Genomic DNA, 23,757 nt, shown 5'->3' on the forward strand with positions numbered 1-23,757 from the left:
AGGGGAGGGGGAGTGGGATTGGCAGTTGAGGGAAACTGCCAGGGGAGGAAGGGGCACACCTCATCAACAAGGGTAGCTTTATAATGAACATTTGTATACATAACCCTGAATCGTACCCCACATCTTAAAAATAAAGGAAAAAAATCTACTTTATGATAAATAACAACACCATATTCATAATTACATCAATGACTATATTTACAAATACCTAACAACTGCAATAAACTCTGATGATACCATTCTGAGTAAAATGTCACCTAGCCAATGCAATTAACAGTACTAGAAAAATGCGGTAAGTTTGCTTACAAGGTTGAAATAAGCAACAATTTCCAGAGGCATTGCCTCTTCCCCAAATGCTTAAACCCAAGTTTAAAAGTAAGTTTTTAACCATGAGCAAAGGATGATTTTATTATATTAGAGAACTAGTTTGGAAAATCTTTAGTTTAAGAGAAAGTCACAAACTTCAATGGAGAAGCATTAAAGAATTTCCCAGAAAAGTTCACCAAATAACTGAGAAGCCTTCTCTATACAAGGTGACTATCATTAGGAAAAAAAAAAAAAAGTGACAAAAGATGAGTAGAGAAGTCACTGGTATGAAAACTGACCCCTACCAGTACCACGTGCCTCTTTTGACAGACGTATCTAATTCTGAACAAGAGATACTGAAGATCCTCAGAACAATGAAAAATGCCTATGCTTAACACAAGGAAAGTCACCAGAAAAGAAAGGCATTCTCAAACCCAATTTGAATAGCCATATACTTGACCAAGAATAAGCTAAAATGGCCAACATAGAAAATCTCCCAAACAAAACATTTATGTAGTAAGTTATACATTCAGCATTCAGTGTTATGGATATAACATATTTACAAATGTATGTTTTATTTTTCATTTATTTTTGTAATGTTGATATTTGTAACATCTCCTGATTAAAAATAGAGACAACTTAAAACTGATGAAACACAACTTTCATTCATAGTAACCAACTAACCTGTAGGTTTGAAGTTGTCAGTATTTCATTCAGTGAGGGAGAATGCACATTAAATGTGATGATCTTAAAAGACCTGAAATCTAAGAGTTAACCAAGAATTGATTAGAACTATCTTCATTCATGGGAGGCTCAAAAGTACATATTCACAATGACCAAAAGGAAAGAATACGAGAGAAGACCAATATAAATTCTGCCCCCTCTTCTGTTAACTAAACTGACACAAAACCAGTGGAGAAAATAATAGTGAAGCCCTTATTTCATGTTACTTAAAGACAATCAGACTCTGACAAATATCCTTTAGATCACTAATTATATCAGAAAAACCACATCTAGGACAAAGATGAAAATATATGACATCTGAATTTATCAACTACAAAACTATTGAAATGTACTAAAATGTTCATGAATTTTATCAATGCTCATTATAAAACCTGGCCCATTTTTAGTGCTAATGAAGTCTGAACAAAACGAATTCAAGAGAAAAAAAGTATTTTTTTCTACGCAGTCATAAAAAAGAACAAAATCATGAATTTCGCAGCAACCTGGATGGAACTAGAGTCTATAATACTGAGTGACCTCTCACAGAAACAAAGATCCGAGTATCACATGTTCTCACTCATATAATGGACCTTGAACATCCAGTGTAATACTATAAGAAAATGACTGACGGTACTGGGAAACTATGGGGGGGGGATGGGATTATCAGTCGCAAATATCTGTCTGGGGATGGGGAAACACCTCTTATCAACAGGGTGCCTGAATGAAATGTAATTGTACACCTAACCCTTAACTGTACCCCACAAAACCATAATAAAAACTATTGATTAAAAAAAAATTTTTTAAATAAAAATAAAAATCTCTCATTCATGTCACCAAAAGGGTGGGGGGGCACAAATAATGCAGACCACAAGCCACAGAAAGACTGACTTCTTCATTGTCACCCTTTAGAATGCCTGCACATTCCTGCCTCTAAACCTGTGTTGAAAGGGCATTTCACACACTATCTATAAAACTATTCAACTTTTGTCCAGCCTATAAGTTAACACATATAGGATTTTCTATGTATGAGCACAAACATAAAGTTCTAAGCAACTATATATATCTACTGCTGAACTTATATACATAAGTTGCATATATGTATATGTATATATATATGTATATGTATAAATAAATTCAGCAGTCCTGAGAGATAGATAACTATATAATAGACATCTGTTCATTCAACACACCTTTATTGTATACCTAAGTGTTTTAAGAAGGAATACAAAGATATTGCTACTGCCCTGGGGAAACACATCAGTAGAAAAAGAAAGACCTAGAAAATAGATATTATGTAAGTCGGTGTGTGAGTTACAAAGTCCTCTGGTATTCAAAGAGAAAAAATTGACTCTCAGAGACAGGATGAGATTCAAGGGCCCAAGAGAGAAGTGAGATACCTGTGACTGTCTCTTCGCGTAACAATCCATAAATGCTCATGAAAGTTAACATATATTGCCAACTCTCAAATATGTGTGGCTGACAGCAAACCTCTGGCTTAGCAATTTGGAAAAAGAATATCTCTGGCTCTCAATACACTGCAGCTTTGCTTATTGTTGTTAGCAGTGATGGAAAACACATGTATTAAAATATACTGTATTTCATATGTTATTCGGGTGATGAATACCCTAAAAACCCTTACTTGACCACTACACAATCTAAGTGTGTAACAAAATTGTACTTGTACCCCATAAATATATGCAAATAGAAAAAAAAGGTAAATGTAAGCATGATTTCTTTTTTAAAAAAGAAAGCCGGGCTCAGTGGCTCAGCTTGTAATCCCAGTGCTTCGGGAGGCGGAGGTGAGTGAATTGCCTGAGCCCACAGGTTCGAGATCTGCTTGGGCAACTTGGTGAGCCCTCATCTCTACAATAAATCAAAAAAAAATTAGCCAGGCGTGGTAGCGCATGCTTGTAGTTCCAGCTACTTGGAAGGCTGAGGCAGAAGGACTGCCAGAGCCCAGGAGGTCGAGGCTGCAGTGGCCGGGAGCGGCCACTGCACTCCAGTCTGGGTGACAGAGTGAGACTCCAACTCAAAAAAAAAAAGGATATTTTAGCTAATATTAATATAATTTTCTATAGTCAGAACACAAAATAGGTGACATATTTCACACAGAAAGTGGTGAGGAAATAGACCCTGGAGTAAAAATAGGCTCCAGATTATCCCTGAAGAAGAAACAGTCAAATAAACACCTCTATACCTTCATTTCTAGATTACTTTCCATAATATTCAAATTAAGGAAAGCCTTTAACCTATTACAAAATCAGAAATCCATTTAGATCAACAGCTCAAAGAGGCTATCAACAGCTCAAAGAAGCTAACTCATAGTACCTTATAGTACATAGCAAGGCAGCTAGTGAAACTCTTATAGTTTGAGTAAACAAAGTCCATTCCATAATAATGGGGACAGGAATTTAACTAGTGAGAGGAAGAAACCTAAATGAAACAGATTATCAAAAGAAGAATCAGCTCAGAACAATTAATTTAAAATACTAAAAGAGGATAGCTGCTTGGAGTCATAATGAAGATAGAAGAACAGGAACAGTATTGATCTCTTGAACTAAGCTAGAAAATTGGGGGGGGGGGATAAATATGTAAAACAGCAGGACACCAGGCAGTGCAGGATAATGACCGCTAAGAGAAGGGGGGAAAGCAAAGTGAACCCTACAGTGTCCCAGCCCACTGCCTGAAGAGAGTTGATAGGCTACAGCATAAAAGAGGGGAATCCAAATACAGCCTGGCAGTCCTTCTGAGCTGAGGAGACAGTTTGAAACTCAAAGAACCAAAGCAGTTAGAATTTACAGATAATATTCCAGAGAAGAAAGACATTGAACTGAGAAAGAAAACTCCAAAAATACTGGGTCGTTCCCTCAAGTCATTGACTAAGCACTGCTCAGTGCATACCTATAAAGAATGATTTAAAAAAAAAGGATAAGACAAAGAATCAAGAATAAGAAAAGGACCAACCAAAAGGAGCAGAAGAAACATCCCTGGACACCAGGGCCACAAATAGCATTGCTCCCACCAGCCAAATTAGAAAAATAATAATGATTCATGGGGTATTAGGTAGAGAATTTAGAAAAGTATTACTTCAGCAAGAAAGTAAAATTAGTCCTAGACTAAAGGCTGCTCTTTTCCCATGTAAAGCTAAAAAATAAACTTCAAATGGATCAAAGATTCCAAGTAATTTAACTGCACCCCAGAAAAAAAGATTTGAAATATTTAGGAATTAAAAAACAACAAAACTACAACCAACCCATTTATGGAAAACTTACAATATTTGTTGTCTCCTCAAAAATTACCAGTTATGCAAAAAAAAAAGGAAATCACAGCCAATAACCAGAAGAAAAACCAATTTCTTGAAATAGACCGCGAAACAACACCAATGACATAAGAGGCACAGACTATATAAGACCCAAATCAAGCCTCCAGAAATGAAAAAAACACAATATCTGAGATGAAAGATACATTGAGGGCATTAACAGTAGACAATGCAGAAGAAAAGATTAGTAAATTTAAAGACAGTAATAAAAACAACTCAAAATTAAATCAGGGTGACTGGGGGGAAAAAAAGAGGGACTATGAGGTAAGATCAGCTGACTACCACACATATAATTTAAGTCCCAGAAAAAAGTGTGCCTACTGGGAAAGAAAGATGGGGGAAAATAGCTGAAGAAATAATGAACATAAATTTCCTACATTGGTGAAACTCTAAGTCCATAGATCTGAGAAAGCTGATAACCAACAATCAGAATAAACATGAAGAAAACCACACCAAAGCACATGCTAATAATAAAATGGCTCAAAACTGGTTATAAATAACAACTTAAAAGTCAAGAAAAAAAAAACACAAAAAACAAGACACATTATGTAAAGAGAAACAAGGATAAGAATGACACACAACTATGCCTAAGAAGCAATGAAGCCGGAAGATGGGAATATCACCAATGAAGTACCCAAAGAAAAACACTGTCAGTGTAGAATTCTATACTCAGGAAAATTATCTTGCAAAACCAAGGCAAAGTAAAGATATACTGAAGAAAGTCTTTCAGGCAGAAGAATTGAAACCAAATAGAAATCTGTATCCACACAAAGCAATGAAGAGCCCAGAAATGGTAAATATGTGTGCAAATATTATATATATATATATATATATTTTTTTTTTTTTTTTTTTTTTTTTGAGAAAGCAGGATTTATTGAAAAGACAGAAAAGCTCCCACGGTGAAAGGTGACCCAAGGGGGTTGCCCAAAATATATTTTCAAATTAAAACAAAATTACTGATTACAACAAAAAGAATAAAAATATATTGTAGAATTCATAAAATAAAGTAAATGTATGAAAATAACAGTAAAAAAGCCAGGAGGAGAAAAGTGAAAAAATACTGTTGTAATGTTCTTATATTACACATGAAGTACACAAAATTATTTGAAGGTAGATGGGCATAAATTAAAATATTCTACTATAAACCCTACAGCAACCGTTAAAAAATAAAAATCTAAAGAAAGTATAGCTAATAACTTAATAAAAGAGATTAAATGTTTATAAAAATAGTCAATTAAAAGAAAAGCAAAAGATTAAAAAAATTTTTAAATGAGATAAATAGTAAACAAATACCAAAACATCAGCTTTAAATTGAACTATATCGAACCATGTATTAAACACAAATGTTAACTATAAGTACACCAACTAAAAGCCAGATACTACCAAGATGCATAATATAACAAGACTCAATTACATGCTGTCTATAAGAAACACACGTTAAATATTTTTTTTTTAAAAAGTCAACATACATCCAACATTAGAAAACCAAGAGAGACATTTGCTTTGAAAGACATGAGAAATCTGATCTCTGCTGACAGGTAGGAACAGTTCTTGAGTCTTCCCAGAGTTTTGGTAAAACAGTTCTCCTAAACCACTATACTTATTAAACAGAAAAAAAAAACTAATATGCTAAGTGAGAGTCAGGGCGATGGTCCTCTTTGTGTGAAGCGACTAGAATAGGGTCGAATAAGAGAATGCTGGTAATATTCTGTTTCTTAATCTTGTTCACACTGTGAAAATTTACCCAGTTGTACATTTATGATTTGTTCATCTTTCTGTATCCATAATGCAATAAACAAAGCCTCAACTTTATCTGACACAATGCTCACCAAGCAATTTTTTGTTTAGTAATTTGGAATCTCAGGTACCTTACGCCAGGAAAGGGGCACTGACTCAGATAAGAAATCAAACAAACAGCATCATCAAAAAGGAATATTTCTTTCTTAGTCCACTTGTGCCTGTATAACAAAATATCTGAGACTGGGTAATTTTTTTTTTCATGTGTTTTTTGGGTAACCCTCTCAGGTCCCCTCCCACTGTGGAAGCTTTTCTGTCCTCTCAATAAATCCTACTTTCAAAAAAAATGTGTGTTTCACAGTTCTGGAAGCAGAGAAATCCAAGATCAAGGCACTGGGAAGTTTGATATCTTGTAAGAGCCTGGTCTCTGTTTCCAAGGTGTGCCTTGTTGCTGTGACCCACCCCAGAGGGGACAAGATTGTCCTAGCATAGCAGAAGGGATGAAAAGGAAAGAGGATGCTACTTCCTTCAACCTTCAGCACTTTTATAAGGATGCTGACCCAATTCATGAGGGCAAAGCCCTCGTGATTTAATCACCTCCAAAGGCCAACCTTATACTGTTGCACTGAGGATTAAGATTGAACATGAATTTTGGAGGGCACACCATCAGCAATTCCCTATTATATTTTTTTATTTTGTTAACTCATCAGCCTTTTTCAAGCCCTCTTAATGCAACTGAAACTAAAAAGAAATCTATAATATGACATTCCTATCAACAGCTACAGAAAAAAAAAACTTGCTGCTGCTGCTGTAACTGTATCCTCCATTACTGCTACCATTACTGTCTACTGAACACCATTTATATGCCACAAACTGTGCTAGACAATATATCTCTTAGGTTGCTTAATCATAAATACCTCTATAGCTTTCCCATTTCACACTTGAAGAAACTGAAGTTCAGACAAGCCAAGTGACTTCCCCGTAATAACACAGTTGGCAAGAATCCAGACCAAGATATACAGCCACATTTCCAACTGAAGCCTTTACTCTTCCCAGTACATCCACCTCTCCACATCAGGATGTCCATACCCTGGTATGTGAGTCCAACATTTGTATATGGCATGGATTTTTTAAATGGTTCCTACGTATAGCATCTAAACTTTTAAGATTAAATGAAATGAACACACACTGAGGACAAAACATTTCTTCAAATAATGCATGTTTTGCCTATAAAATATAAATTTGATTTTAATATAATTTTTCTTATTATAAATACAATACTTAAAATGGCTTGCCTGTATCAAAAATTAGGAAATACATCTCACAGGATTATTTATATGTTTGTTAAATATAGTGTGATAAAGACACACTGCTGTTACAGACTAGTACTTATATATTAACGAAACCATGACTGGCAAAGATTGTGTGACCAAGAAGAATTACAAGTACTATTTCCCTAAGGCAATTCAACCATTCAGAAGATGGTTATAATCACATGTTCTGAAATTATTGGTCAAGGTCATTAAAGTTTAGAAGAAAATAAATAATGAAAAAAAATCTCATCTCTATGAAAAGAGAATCATGTAATATCACTCAGCAGTGCTGAATCTAGTAACAGCATCTTTTCAGGGCAACACATCAGTTTAAAAAAAATCTTCAAAAATGTCTTTATTTCAAATGAAAACAGAAATGTTAAATTGCATTAAGTTACATTTAAAACATTTGGCAACAGTTACGTTCACACTAAAACTAAATGTCATTAAAATTATTTTTTAGAATAATTCCTTATTTCAGGACATATTTCACTAATGCCTCTCAAACTTTTTTTCCTAAAAAGTAGGATAATCTCTTTTCTGCTTATCTAATGAACACGATGTGAGAACCATATATGAAACATAAAACCAGTTTGTAAGCTAAAAAACAAAAGTTCCATACTCAATCATGAAGTGTTTGTTGAATAGAAGAGGAAATGAATTAATCAATTCAGTTTCTTTAGCACTTTTCAGAGTACCAGATACATAACAATTATCAATATCAACATACTTCCAAGGCCCAGAAAAATTACTCTGATATAATATTCATTGTCACCTTCTTACTCAGGGAAATCACCCTAAACCTATTTGTTCCTCTTAAATAAATAGGAAGAATAGAACTCATTCCATCAAGATTTGAAGTGTCCATTGTACCAGGAGCCATGAAACCAATTACCCTACCACCAGACCCAGACCCTGCTCCTAGACAATTGGGGATACTGGGCCTTTCATTCTAATGCAATCACTATGCTATTCTTGTACTCAGAAACTGAAAATACATTCTACTCTGTTAAGTACTCTCTGTACTCCTCTCTACGGACAGTAACCTCAGAAGGCCAAATACTTATTCCAAGCCAAAATACAAAGTCACTTTATTGTTCTTTCCTCATAGCAGCTCAGAAAGAAACTGCACATATGGGAATAGAATTTTGATTAGGTAACCAATCAGGTTTTCAATTTTAAGGGGAAAAGAAACACTTTTATGTTTCCCTGGAGAATCAAAAAAGTAAATGCTATGCCCTAATCTTTCCATAAATATTTCATCATCCAGCCTGCAGTTTAGGTGATAATATTTCATTACAACAACAAAATTATGGTGAGACTAGGATATCCAATAAAATTGCTTTTTTTAAAATTTCAGGAAAGAAAAAAATATTTATGAACAAGACTAGGCTACATAAAAACGTAAGCAAAAAGAGATTCATACTTGTTTATTGGAAATCTTCACTAATTCATTTCCAACTAACAAATTAATTGGTAACATCTTTTGTACTCTGTGAATAAACAATATGATGTTGATGGAAGACTGAGTAGGTTAACAAATTCGGATTAAATATTTATTTAAACTACTTTTTTCTACTCAAACTTCCCAACATCAAAAACACACTCAACTTTCAAGGCCTAAATCCAAACCTTCCCACTTCCAAGAAGGCTTTCCTGATTTACCTCCTTTGCAACAGAAAGTAACCACTCCCAACTCTACAGCTACTTATACTCCTCATAGAGCATACACTACATTTTAATTTATGGGTCTTATATCTATACCTAATCTGCCTGATTGTCCTTACCAGATTGCCATTTATCTGCAGACAGGAAACACATATGATTCATGTTTTTATCCACCCACTAAATCTAACATGCTTTTATATGGAACACAAGTCTACCCTAAGTTTTTATTGAAATAACACAAAACTTAAGTGAATCATGCATCTTTTTTAAACTGTTCTTTCAACACAAGTAAAATAACATCAATAAGTTTAGAAATACTGTAACTCTTAAATCAGTTTACATGTATTCATGGTTAGTTATAAATTTCTCAAAAAAGGCTAAAATTCAAAATCAACACCTGCTTTTCAAGAAACATGAAAATGCTTCTTATGGAAGACAACTTTCTAAAATAATCATAAAACAATGAAACTAAGCCAACAGTAAGTGATTCTGGACTGTCCTCTGTTGCTACGTAAGAGGGAAAAAAGCAATCAAAAATAATTTACCTTCTAAATTGAAAGCTACCTGAGGTCACCTTTGTCTTCAATTAAAAAAACAGCTCAAATTATTTCCTTTTGGAAAAGTCACAAACTAATGTGAATTATCAAAACATCACCTATTTGAAACTGAAAGTATAATAAAAATAGACTTCTATCTACTTTTCCATTGTGAAGAACTGAAATAATGCCATCTGATCATCTTAGAGGTAAATTTTTTGTTAATAATTTAAGTTTAAAATAAATCAATTTAGCCGGGCTCGGTGGCTCAGCCTGTAATCCCGCGCCTTTGGGAGGCTGAGGTGAGTGGATTGCCTGAGCCCGCGGGTTCGAGACCCGCCTGGGCAGGCGAGACCTCATCTCTACAGTAAATCAAAAAATTAGCCGGGCGTGGTAGCACGCGCCTGTAATTCTGGCTACATGGAAGGCTGAGGAGGAAGGATCGCCGGAGCCCAGCAGGTCGAGGCTGCGGTGGCCGGGAGCGGCCACTGCACTCCAGTCTGGGCGACAGTGAGACTCCAACTCAAAAAAAAAAAAAAAAAAAAAAAAATAAATCAATTTGACCTAAATTAAATTTCCTCTACTGGGAATTTTAATAAAATGAATATTAATGTTTTGCTTTTATAGCATGAATTTTATCCTGTTATAAAACCAGAAAAAGTACCCATGTTTGGCTATTTAAATCCAAGAGTTGTAAAGCAAAGTATGAGACGACATACTAGAAGTTCCCTTCAGTCTGGATACTCTGTCACCAAAAGATGAAGAAGAGATTCTCCATTAGGATGCAGGCAATAATAGTAAACTCCCATCTCAAACTAGAATTATCTTCGTCCTTCATTTAAGAAATAGTTTTGCACTACAAACAGAAACATGACACACAGGTATAAAGTCACTCTAACTCTTATTTAATCATAATATTAATTTCACTAGAAGTTTATCATGCCTTGAGGATATTATGCTATATGAAAATGACAGTCATAATAAGACAAGTAGTGGCCGCCAAGGGCTAGGGGGAAGAGAGAATGGAGAGTTGTTTAATGTCTATAGAGTTTCAGTTTCTCAAGTTAAACAGAGTTCTGGGGAAAAAAATAAAAAGAGTTCTGGAAATTGTTTGCACAGCAATGTGAATGTACTTAACTCTACTGAACCGCACACTTACAAATAAGTTAAAATGATAAATTTTACATGTATTTTACCACAATTAACTTTTTAAAATAAAAGGATATCATGGCCAAATGGTCCTAACAGTCCCTAGCTTAATACACAGTCAAAAATATATAAAGGCAAAAATATGATTTATGAACACACAAAAAATGCATTCATTCTGAATAGGATTACAGAAGAACATAAATAGTATATCTTCATGCTTGCAGTTTGAGAAAGTCAAAGCCAGGCTTCCTTTCTAGATTAAGTTTCAAAGAGAATGTTTTTGACTGCATCTTATTTACTTTGCCACTCGAATCCCTCATATTTTCCAAATCTGCTCATATAACAATCATTTATTCATTTAAGTTATTAACCATCATTCCATGCATACTCTATATTCACAGCACCTTCTTAGGAGATATGTGTTAGTCATGTTATTTAAAAACAAACAAATAAACAAAAAAACTTGCCACAGAATCTATAACCTCTAAAAACAGAAAAATATTCTCCAAATTGGTTACCAAAAGGTCTTCTAGGTGACTGACAATGACTTATCATGGGAGAAAAGAATACAAAGCTTCTTTACCTGATGACACTCATTCCCAGTGAAAATGGGAAAGGGAAAAACCTGGGGACACTGGATTTTGTATTGCACTTCCAAGTGGGGCAGAGAGCACAAAAAGGGACATGGCCTAAGGAAACAGTAATGGTCCAGGGCTAGAGAAGAAATAAAGTGCCAGAGACAAGAACGTCAGTTAAAGCATGCAGAGCACACAGAAGTCCTAGGTGTGCAGGTCACAGGAAAGAATGCTTCTGGCAAAGAGGTTGTCATGTAATTTATCAGACTATTTTGCAAGGATGCTCTAAATAATGGCAGACAAACATGCTTTTTGAGCTCTTGGAAAACAGCTGTTTCTGAAGATGGGGTCAAGGTACATACTGATATAAGATTAGGTTGGTATCTTACATGATCTAAAGCACTGGTAAACTAAAGTTGTTCACTCAGTCACTCTGAAACTACAGGTAGAGAATAATTAGAAGTTAATGGAAAATTCATATAATCAAATTCAGAAAGAAAAATGGAAACATCTAAAACACATTTTTATACTTCACTCAATTACAGTCTTGCATGTTACAGTATGTGTTTTCAAAGACAAACTTTCCATCAACAAATAATCTAACTTAACTTAGATATTAACAAGCAGATGAACTGCCAAGTTTTTACAATAACAGCTTTTCTAAGATGATGATAAGACTGACGTGCTCTAGATATTCTATATCAATTAGTTTTGCCACATATAAAATATTTCAAATACCATAATATTCCAAAATATACTACATATAATTCAATATTTTCTTAATGATTTTGGAGATAATTCAGGAGTATAAATATGAGCATCAATTTTCATTTTCTAGTAAGTATATACATATCAAAAAATTTCTTAGTGAATAGATATGGAACAACAAGGTTTACTTCCATATTTAAAAGTAAATGAAATCGACATGCAATGTAGTATCTTGGATTGGATCCTCAGACAGAAAAAGGATGTTGGTTTTAAAACGGGGGGCTAAATCCAAATAAATCCATAGTGAGTTTATAGAACTGTACAATCAGTTCTGCTATAATGTTTTTAAAATGCAAATTTGTTCCAATAAATTGATATATTATGAAACAGCTTAAGCATAACACAAATTTCTCACTTACTGATGCAGTTTCATCTTTGAGAAGCATTAGGTGAACACAGAAAACTGTACCCTGATGAACCAAGCCACTATGGATTTCATGTGCAAACACATTCCTCAAACATCTACCAGCTACCTCAGTTTACCAAGTGTTAGAAGTCATTCCTGTTACCCTCCTTTCTCCACTTCCAATAATGCACAAGCTACAACTCTTCTGACAACCACTTCTATAAGCAAGACCTTTTTCAAGGTAAAGTGCCATATTTTAATATTTATATATTTCCTAACCATTTAACACATATAAATCTCTGTTACAATTTCTATTAAGCTTCTAACTTGCACCCAGTGAACAAAGTGCTGTACCCCTAACCCAAATTTTCCTATATGCCCCGTATTTTTCACTGAATGATTTCACATAGCACAGTGACTTTCAGGAATACATGAGTCACATTAAAGCAAAATGGCTATTCCAGTGGTAATGATAAATGTGCTCTGGTTATACAAGAAGAAAAAAAAACCTAGGTGAATAGTATGTATTCTCTATTATCTTTGCAACTCTTCTGTAAATGTAAAATTATTCCAATAAGAAGTTTAAAATCATAAGTAAATGAATATATAAAGCTAAAGTCTGAGTATGGAATCCTGTATTAATAATAATTGCTATCACTAAAGTGGCACTTGTTGCCAAGCACTACCCTGAGTAGTTTATATACATCAACTCATTAATCATACTCATCACACTATGAATTAAGTGCTATAAGCATCCCCATCTTATAGGTGAAAAACTGAGGTACAGTAAAGAAACTTATCCAAGCTCACAAATGTAGGCAACTAGATAGTGCTCTTACCCCTACGCTACACTACTCCAACAGATAACTGTTCAAGATACAACCTTTTAACGAGATTGTATTCATAACTCTGGAAAGATTCTAAAAGAGAAAAAGAGGGAAAATAAAAAATCTAAATAATCTTTCTGAAATGTGCTATAAGCACAAAAAATGTAATATATACATATATATATATATATTCTCTTTTTACAGAAAGTCTCTGTTACCACAATTTGTGGAAGCTAACAAAGACTGTAGAAAATATCACTTTTGTACTTTAAAACAGTCAAATAGAATATAAAGTGTAAACATTTTATAACAATGACAAACTCAGAATAGGTAGCTATAAAAAGATACATCACCTGTGAAAACAAACGTAACTTCAAAGCTTTACAAAACTTGGTCACATTTCATCAATGTCAAATACACATGATGATTTAAGAGTAACAATATAATACACAAAATAGCCCATACCATAAAAGCTTCCCAGCCACCATAATCATAAAATTTGGTTCAACCAAAACTTGCTAATCGAAAGTTGGTTAAATGCCAAGGCAAAAGTTCTGCCAACAGGATCTTGAAGCAGAGAGGGCAATAGGTCACCTTGATGGCATAACTTGCCATTGCTCTCCAAAATTTTAGAGCTTGAACTCTAAAATTTAAAATTCTACCTACACTTCCATGTACTTAACTTGTGATTCCTAAGTCACTCATTCATTCAAAAAATACATCTGTAGCTACTGCTTTATACCAGGTACTGTTCCAGGTACTGAGGCTACCCAAGCGAGCAAGATGCAAAGTCCTTCCCTTATGGTTTTTATATTCATCCACTTATTCATGCATTCATTCAACAAGTATTTACTAAGTGCCTACAACATTCTAGGCACTATTCTAAATGCAGGGGATAAGGATGAAACAAAACACACAAAAATGTCCACTGGAGCTGACATTTCAGAAGAGGAAGCAGACGATAAATAAGATAAATAAGCAAAACACAAATTAAATTAGGTAGTGATAAATGTTAAAAAGAAAATAAAGCTGGAGAGAAGGATTTTTTTTTTTTTTTTTTAATAATTAATCAGTGAGAGAAGGATTTAAAGTGAGGGTAAAACTGTAAATAGGAAGGCCAAGGAAGATCAGATAAAGTAGAAAAGACAAATAACCACATAAAACATTAGGAGTAGGTGTATGAAGAAAAACAAAACAGAGTATAGGCAAAAAGAGTGATGGAGAAGTGAAGCTCAAGGAAAAAGGGTGATCAGGAAAACCTTTTTGAAGAGGTAGCTTTTGAGTAGAGACTCAGAAAGAAGTAAGAGATACAGTCATATAATGACATGGGAAAAGGGCATACTGGGGCACACTCAATTCAAAACTCCTATGGCAGGAGCAGGCTTTCCAAGTTCAAGGAACAGCAAGAAGCCAATGTGACAGGAGTAGAAAGAGCAAGGGACTATGCAATTTTTCTAACAGCAAGCTAAAGACTGTAGACAGCCATTCTGCATTTGGGGAGTCATACACATAGAGTTTAGGGACTTGTTTCAAATCAGTTCAACAGATTATTCAAAAGTCATTATTGCTTTCAAAATACAAGTGGAGAAGACAAAAAAAGAGAAAGCAGGATGAAACAGGCTGAGCCACTGAGCAACATACACTCTGGCAGAAAAACAAGGCACACGCATGGCAAGTTCAACAGCCAATCACAGGAATCATGGGGTAAGCTGGTAACATTATCTTCTTAGTTTTCAACATTGCTACTGAGGAGAAAAAAGCGAAAACAGAAAAGGATGTAAGGATTTATTTAGAGTATTTTCAACTCTTATTTCTTCCTTGGTTTGAAAGCACAATGTCGTAAGCAAGAGTTTCTGCTGTTCTGTATGGCATCCATAACAGCTCTTGCTGAAGAGGAACTGTGTTTCACCCATTTGGAATCCCTTCCATGGTGTCAGGCACACGGTAAGGTTCTCAGCAAATGGTGAGTGAGGAAGCAGGGAAAAACATTCATGCTCCAGCAAACTGGACACTGTCCATCTGACCTAACAACTCTTAAGTGATTTGAAGATGAATACCAAAGAACCCTCCAAAATAAAATAATTTCTATAAATATATTTTACTGACCTACATGTCCATTAGGGTAAAACTTCAAGAAGGGTAAAAGCAAGCAGGCCTTAACAGTTAAAACAGCAATTGAACTGTTGAGGCCACTGGAGCCTTGATAAACACCAAACTGGTTCTCTGCCACAATAACAAGTGAAAGTCCATTTACTGCTCTCCTTCCAGAACACCTCTTAATCTCTTTTTAAAATGGTACACGGGACCTACTTTATCCAGTCAGCAAACATTTTCAGAGCACTCACTACAAACATGCCACCTTGGCAGGGTGTGTTAGCTCATGCCTATAATCCCAGCACTTTGGAAGGCCGAAGCAAGAGGAATGCCTGAGCCCTGGGTTTCAAGACCAGCCTGCACAACTTGGCAAGACCTCAACTCTACGATAAATCAAAAATTTAACTGGGCATGGGACCACACGCCTGTAGTTCAGGCTACTTGGAAGGCTGAGGCAGAAGGATCTCCTGAGACCAGCAGGTTGAGGCTGTGGTAGCCATGAGTGTGCCACTGCACTCCAGCCTGGGTGAGAGAGTGAGACTCCAACTCAAAAAAACAAAAAAAAGTACCACCCTAACTGGGGTCCAAGCATAAGGAAGTGACGGTCTCTGCAATTAAGAGTTAGTTGGGGTTTAAGGTAGGGTTTTGTTAAAGAAAGGAAGAAGAGGGAGAAAGACAGATATAAAAACGACTCACTGCAATACAATGTAAAAAGTATTCCATAATAAGAATGAACAAAGAATTATGGAAGTATAGGGAAAGGATTAATTACAAAAGTATAAGGAAAGGGTCTCAGAGAAGAGTTCATGCCTGAAGCACAGCTGTGGTTTTGCTTTGCAATAACCTAAAATGATAAAGAGGTAGAAACACTACTATTATAAACTACTATTGCTTTTCACTACTTACAAATAGAGAAAAAAATACTCAATATGAAAAACTTCTTTGATAAAAAAAGATTAACCCCCCCCAAAATCTGTATGTCTTCAATGTGTTTAAAAATGAGTATAACTTAAGGGCTTATTAAAAAAAATCAGTCTCTTCAAAGTTTGTCTAAGCAACATATCCTAAAACAATGATTCAAAATAACAGTATCTTCTAATTACCCTCTGCTGCAACAGGTATAACTAAAGTATTTATTGCCAGTGTAGCAATATATAGCAATGTATAGTACACAACTATTTTGTAAACCAATTCTGAAATTTCAAGGTAAAATCAAATGTACATATAAGCCATCAACAGAAGACGCTAACAATAAATGCATACAAATCTGAGGAGAACTTGCCTTTAAAAAAACTTTAAGAGATAAGTAGCCCTTTTCTCTATACTAACAATTGACAATAAAAAATGTTATTTCTATCCAGATTAAATTCATTTTGCAAAGAGGCAGAAAACAATAGAAAGAATTATATTCTAAAATATTCATAATATACATTTATAAAATACAAAGGACATATCACTAACGATTCAGATCTAAAATTATTTGAAAATGAAACACGCATTCCCAGCTTTTTGCTTTTTCTTTACTTTTCTCCAAACAAATAATTACTTTTCAAGTACTAAGAATAATGTCAAATAAGAAGTCTGCAACATATTTCTGGAGCTTCCTAACCATCAACTCTACATAAATATAGGTCCAAATCCTGGCCACATACATGTACACTTTAGTATACTACTAAACCTATGTAAATCTCAGCTTTCTGAATAACAGAGATAATGTCAAAATTATTTCAAGATCAGATATAAGTATGTGTCAAATACATATAATTGCTCTGTAAGTGCTGACCATCATCGCTAATACCTCAGTCTACAAATATGATATTGCGTAGAAGCAGCAGGAAGAAATGGGGAAGCCGAATGATCCCCAATTCCAATAACATCTCTTAACATTGGAAGTTTCCAGTAGCTAAAGCCAGTAACAATGATTTCAGTCAGAATTATTACAATCTCATACAGTGTTTTATAGATTATAAGCAGATTTCATATCTGTCAATTCATCTGTTAGTAAAAATATGCAATGTGACTAAGTAAGACAGGGATTGTCAACTCATTTTAAAGATGAGTAAACTCAAGTTCAGAAAAGGATAAATCATGCAATTAATAACTAAGCCAAGCCAGGCTCGGTGGTTCAACCTGTAATCCCAGCGCTTTGGGAGACTAAGATGAATGGATTGCCTGAGCTCATGGGTTCGAGACCCACCTGGGCAACTTAGCAAGACCTCATCTCTACAATAAAATCAAAAACTAGCCGGGTGTGGTAGCGCACGCCTGTAGTTCCAGCTACCTGAAAGGCTGAGGCAGAAGAATTGCCAGAGCCCAGCAGGTCGAGGCTGCGGTGATCCGGAGTGTGCCACTGCACTCCAGTCTGGGTGACAGAGTGAGACTCCAACTCAAAAAAAATAAAACAAAATAACTGAGCCACATTTACTAGTAGGCCAGTTCACTGTACGTAGAGGATCTCACAACTGAATGAGCCATGTTACTCTTTTATCTTCTGCCTCAGTAACCAACCTACACAAGGTAAACTTGTACTCCTCTCTTCTCTCAGGTGCCAATCTGGCCTGAGGCTAATGTCCTGCCCTTCTGTGAGCTATGCACTGAGGCAAATATATTCTCTCTGCTTCATTCTTACAGAGATGATCTGGTCTCCAGAAGACTGTCACATGTTTCTACAGACACGCACAGAGATTCCACACAGGTTTAGAGTGTATGTCACATGATGTAACCGAATTATCAAACAGCCTTGAGTTGAGATTAAGAGCATTAGTCTAGTGGTAAAGTGGTATTTCAGTTTCCCATTTTTCTTTGTTTCTCTTGAATTTTATATGAAGAAAGGGTTACTGTGCAAAGCAGGATACAGACATTCCTGGGTGCCCTGGACCCACCGCCTAATATTGTCAGAACCACACTTCAATTTCCAAAAGATACGACTAATTCAAACATATTGTTATCCTGTGGCAGGATGTGGCAAATGCTCAAATATATTTCTTGTATGATTGAGTGAATAAATACAGAAACATGTAGCTGGTTCAGGATCAACAGTGGCCTCATGGCAATCACTAGCTCAGGGCAGGAAAGGAGTTGATAGCAGTTAAAGGTATTTCCTTTTGAAAGGCAAGTTGCAACTTTAAAACCCGCCCAGGGGGCCAGGCAGGTTTTGTTTGGGAAAGGCCAAATGGCCCAAAGACTAGCCATTTAATGAATATGCAAAAAGAGTGGCTATTTCACAGACTTATCCAAAAACCCCCCTTCTGAAGTTGACAGTTTACAAGCCTGCAGTTCCTGGAAACCATTTGTTCTTTGAAAAATCTGATTTTGCTGAGTACAACCCTATAAGATTCCAAAGGAAATATGTAATCACGCAACACGACCCCCCCTCCCTTACCTAAACGAGGGTATAAGACCCCACATCTCCTGTTCTGGGGTGCTCGAGCTTGATTTGGATGCATGAAATTCTCAGGCCCGCTGTGCTAGCCAGCATAATAAAGTGCCACTTCCTATAATAGTCTCCTTGTCACGATCTCTCTATTTTTCCTGCTACATTTCTAAAAGCTGTTCTTAACCAGGAAACAATACATATTGAGTACAAGGGAGTGAAATCAAGAGGCTTTCAAAAAGAAAAAGAAAGTTTGTGTTCATTAAGTTCAGGCGATTCTGTTATGCTAGAAACATTCTGGTTTCAGGATTATTTAAAAATAACATTTAGAAAAATTTGATTATCAGAAAAAACTGTTTAGATAGATTGCATTAAAATTATTACTTTTTTAAATTTAGGGTGTTCAGCATGAAACAACAAATTAATACTATTTAGAAAGAAGAATAATTTAACACAGCCACATACCAAGCTTCAGGGAGCAAAACAGCATATTCATGTGGAGAAGTGGTCTCTGGGAAGTTGGAGAGAATCGCAAGGCGATGAGGAAGCAGGTCTGAACCATGGTACGTGAACAGAATTTCGAGGGCTTGTACATTACTTTCCTGTACAAAAGGCAAAGGGCACATTTCTAATGTGAGCCTTAGAAACAAAGGAGTGATTTTATAAGCAACATTCAAAAACTTAAAATTAACTTTTGTATATAGTTCTGATATGAAGCAATTTGAAATAATCCTGGATTTTCCTACTTGTATCACATTTCTCAATCTAATGCTAAAAAACTATTTATTTTTAAAACTCAGAATGATAAACAAAAATTTTTAAAAATATAACTCCATTTGCTTTACATTTATTACTATTACAACTAAAAAAGAAATGTAATAGTACATGCATGCAATAACATTAACAGCACAGTTCAAAGATTTAGAGAGTATTAATAATCATAATTGTTTTATTTATAAAAAGAAATTACCCGAGCATAAGTTCTTGCTGAGAGAACAATATTCTGATTTCTGAACTTCTTAAAGAATTCAGCATCATATCTCTGTTCAGAAGCATGAGGCACTCCTAGGATTTCCTTAGGGGAAACAGTGATTTAATGAAAAGGTTTTTAAATATGGGTGACAATATTAAAATCTTTTTTCAACTTTGCCTGCCTAAATTAATTAATTTCAACTATCAATTGTTAACTAAAGTACCGCATCTGCATTCTTGCCTTTATTTTGAAAAGGACCATATTAATAAACGCTGGTTTTTTTAAAAAAATCTAGACGTAAATGAAGTTGGCAGTAAAAATTAAGTTAATTACAGTAGGGCAACCAAAATCAACCACCTGTTAAAAACAAATAAGCAACAATTATAAATGGCTGTGCATTATAAGCACCTATCACCTCTACATGAAAACTTAAGATTAATTTTACTACTGCTAGAGTGATCTAAGTAGAATGCAGACTAAAGCATTCATTCATTCATTCATTCACTATTTACTGAGTACACCATGCACTAGGGGTGAAAGGCACTGATGATACATCAAACAATATACTTTCCCTGCCCTCTATGTAGCTTAAAGTCAAGTAGGGAAGATAAACAGGCAAATAGAAAATAGAAACAGGTAGGGGGGAATACATAGGAAAGTGCCACAGCTAGTTCTGGGAGCACAGGGAAGACTTCCCAGAAGTGACCCCGAGTTGGGACATAAGAGGCAAAGAGGAGTTAGCCCTGGAATTGCGAGTGTAGGTCTCCTCACTACAAAGTATGACTTAGAGCTCATGTCTGCCAGGTTTAATACTGAATTTCAGCTTCTTAGCACATTGCATGGCACATAACAATAAAAGTCAATAAATATTTGTGGACCAAATTAATCTACTATAGATATACTATAGTGTGGAACTATACCACATCTAAAAGGAGCTACCCAGTGAGCAGATGATTATAGTCAGGAGTTCAGGACTAAGAAATGAGTTTGAGATAGATGTAGAGTTATTAATGAAAGTGAGTGTGCTTTCAAGGGAGATGAAGTAGAATGAGTTGAAAGGAACCTTAAGAAAAAACACCTAGCCAGGGGGGGTGGTGCACACCTGTAGTTCCAGCTACTTGAAAGGGTGAGGCGGAAGGATCGCCTGAGCCCAGCAGGTTGAGGCTGCAGTAGCCATAAGCGTGCTACTACACTCCAGCCTGGGTGATAGAGTGAAACTCCAACTCAAAAAAAAAAAGAATAAACACCATTTAAAGGATAAGCAAGAAAAAGAATATTTGCATCTGAAAAGTATATAAAGAAACAAGAAAAGTAAAGAGGACAAAAAGAATATAATGGATATTCATGATAACTAAAAGAAAGGCATTTTGAGAATGTTCTCAGTTCCTTGATTCTTCACCCACAACAATTACTTCCTTGATTTAATCTCATTTACAAATCCTATGACCAAACCCTAGATCTCTATCATTACTAAAAGGCACTATCTGAAACATCTCAATGCCTGGCACTCAACTCTGACTACCTGCTCCTATTAGTCCCATTCAAATACTATGTGGCATTCCAACAATTTCTCAACCTCCCTGGGGCATCCAATCCACTGCCCCTACTTCTTTGTTGACCTTCCATTTCCTCTCAAAATCCCTCTGCCTTCTCATTTGCTTAAAGTCCCTGGTCCATCATTATAAAGGAAGTCTTCAATCTCTTCCTCTTTTCCTTTATCATACTCACCTGGCAGAAACCTAACCTTAGTCAAACCCAACTATGATCCATGAACACAAACTACAAAGTCACTGAAGAACTATCACCAAATGAAGCTGATAGTTTCTATTTGAATTTCAAGTCCTCAACTTTGTTTGGATCCTGATTCAAGTGAACCAACTGCTAAAAAAACAAAACAAACAAAAAAAGCATTTCTGAGGCACTAGTGAAATCTGAACAGGAAGTAGGTATCAGATGACATTAGGGAATCACTACTGATTTGGTTAGAAATAACAGTGTCGTTGTGAATATTCTTTTAAGTCCTTATCAGAGATACACACCAAAGTATTTATGGGTAAAATGGTATCTGGATTTTGCTTTAAAATACTTAAGTGGAAAAAATAAAGGTTGAAGCTGAGCAATGGGCACATCAGAGTTTATCATACTATTCTCTATACTTTCATGAAAGTGTGAATTTTTTTATTCTAAAATTTTTTATACTAAAGGTAAAAAAATTGATAAACTGAAAACAACAAAATTTAAATCAATAATTAGCACTGGGCAACCCCCTGCTCCCACTGTAGGAGTTTTTCTGTGCTCTCAATAAATCAGAAAAACAATAATAATAATTAACACTGTTCCTCAATGCTACTACATTTCCCTAAAAGTTTTTTTTCTAGTCTCTGATAAGAACTTCACCACAACTCTTTCATTCTTTTCAGACTTCCAACATCCTATTCCCCAACCCCCTTTTTCAGCCGAAAATCTCATTTTTTTTTCTTTCACGCTCTTAGATATGAACTCCCTCATTTTCCAGTCCATCAAAACTACAAATTTATTTGCATTAGTAATGATATGACTTTCCTTCCTTCCAATTAGAGCAGAAAGAACATATCTCTGTTCCCAAAAAAGCCTCAAAATTCCATCCGTGCTCTGGATCCATTTCTACTCCACCTCTATAATCATGCAAGTATCCCTTTTTCTTCTTTTTGAAAAATTCCTCCTCACTCCTCTACTGATTCACTTCCATTAACATACAATGTTTCAGCCTTCTATTATAAGAACCACCCCTAAGCTCATATATCCCTTCTAGCTACCTACTGCTCCACTTCACAGTAACTCCCTGAAAGAGCTGGCGCTGCCCACAACCACTGTCTCCACTCCCCCTGCCTTCTAGTCTTTCCTAAACTCACTCAACCTCTGAAAATAATTCAATTTCTTACACAGCATGAGACCTTTCCAAGCACAGTCATAAACTATTCTAACCATATGTCTCACCTATGTTCTGTGCCAACCCCTGCCCCCACATCCCGTGGTCCAGCTAACCTGGCAAGATTACTTTCTCAAGAGCATGCCATCTGCTTTAATGCCACTGGGCCTTTATGCATCATACTGATCATCTACAAAGGCTACTAATCAAAAAGGCCTGGTTATGATTTCTTGCTTCCTATTTATTGGAGTAAATCACCTTCTCTAATCCTCAGTTTTCATATCCATAAAATTGAAAGGATAATAGTGCCTGCCCTAAAAGACTGCTGGGACATAATTTGGATAAAGTACATAAAACAATGACTGATGAAAAGTATGTCCTCAACAAAGGTGTTGGTGTTTCTTAAGATATTCTCTTACCTACTGGTGCTTTTGACAAATTTTTTTTTTTTTTTTTTGAGTTGGAGTCTCACTCTGTCACCCAGACTGGAGTGCAGTGCCTGCTCCTGGCCACTGCAGCCTCGACCTGCTGGGCTCCAGCAATCCTTCCACCTCAGCCTTCCAAGTAGCTGGAACTTCAGGCACGCACCACTACGCCCAGCTAATTTTTTGATTTATTGTAGAAATGAGGTCTCGCCAAGTTGCCCAGGTCAACAAACATTTACATAGTTCGTCTATGAGACAGCTATCATTCCGAGCTCTGGGGATATAGCAGCAAACAAGGCAAAAGCCTAACTTTATGGATATTCCACTCTACTGTCCCCTTACTATACTCCCCACTCCCTAAAGACTGCCTTCCTCTTGTTAAGGGCTGATTTTAAAATGTTATTTCTCATGTATCCCCAGGAACAATTTAATGTTTTTCTTCATTAGGCTCCATGCCTTTACTGTCAGCATTGAATGACTCTACAATGTGGACTCATTGAAGACTGTTCCTTCTTCATCTCTCTACCTCCAGCCATGGCATAATACCTGGCACATAGTGGGCACTCATGTCAAATGTAAATTAATTCATTTTTATCTCATTTGTTAATAAAATAAGCCAAGCCTTATTATTAAAATGCAATGCCTATATCTATCAACTAACTAGCTAACCATTATATCTGAAAATTTCCATTACTGAGTTTTAACAACCAAATTCAA

At 35.6% G+C, this 23,757-nt stretch overlaps 1 protein-coding gene across 1 annotated transcript in view; it reads right to left on the reverse strand.

Annotated features, from left to right (window-relative positions):
* Window positions 1-23,757, reverse strand: part of LOC103258057 (neuroblastoma-amplified sequence) — a 170,081-nt gene that overhangs the window by 21,940 nt on the left and 124,384 nt on the right. The window contains exons 20-21 of the mRNA XM_021711229.1: window positions 19,705-19,809; window positions 19,200-19,336 (exon numbers count right to left, since the gene is read on the reverse strand). Coding sequence (XP_021566904.1) covers window positions 19,200-19,336; window positions 19,705-19,809 — 242 coding nt within the window. The remainder of the gene's footprint in view (window positions 1-19,199; window positions 19,337-19,704; window positions 19,810-23,757) is intronic.

Source organism: Carlito syrichta, unplaced genomic scaffold, assembly GCF_000164805.1.
Source record: "Carlito syrichta isolate Samal-C Ts95f unplaced genomic scaffold, Tarsius_syrichta-2.0.1 Scaffold301950, whole genome shotgun sequence".
NCBI lineage: Eukaryota > Metazoa > Chordata > Mammalia > Primates > Tarsiidae > Carlito > Carlito syrichta.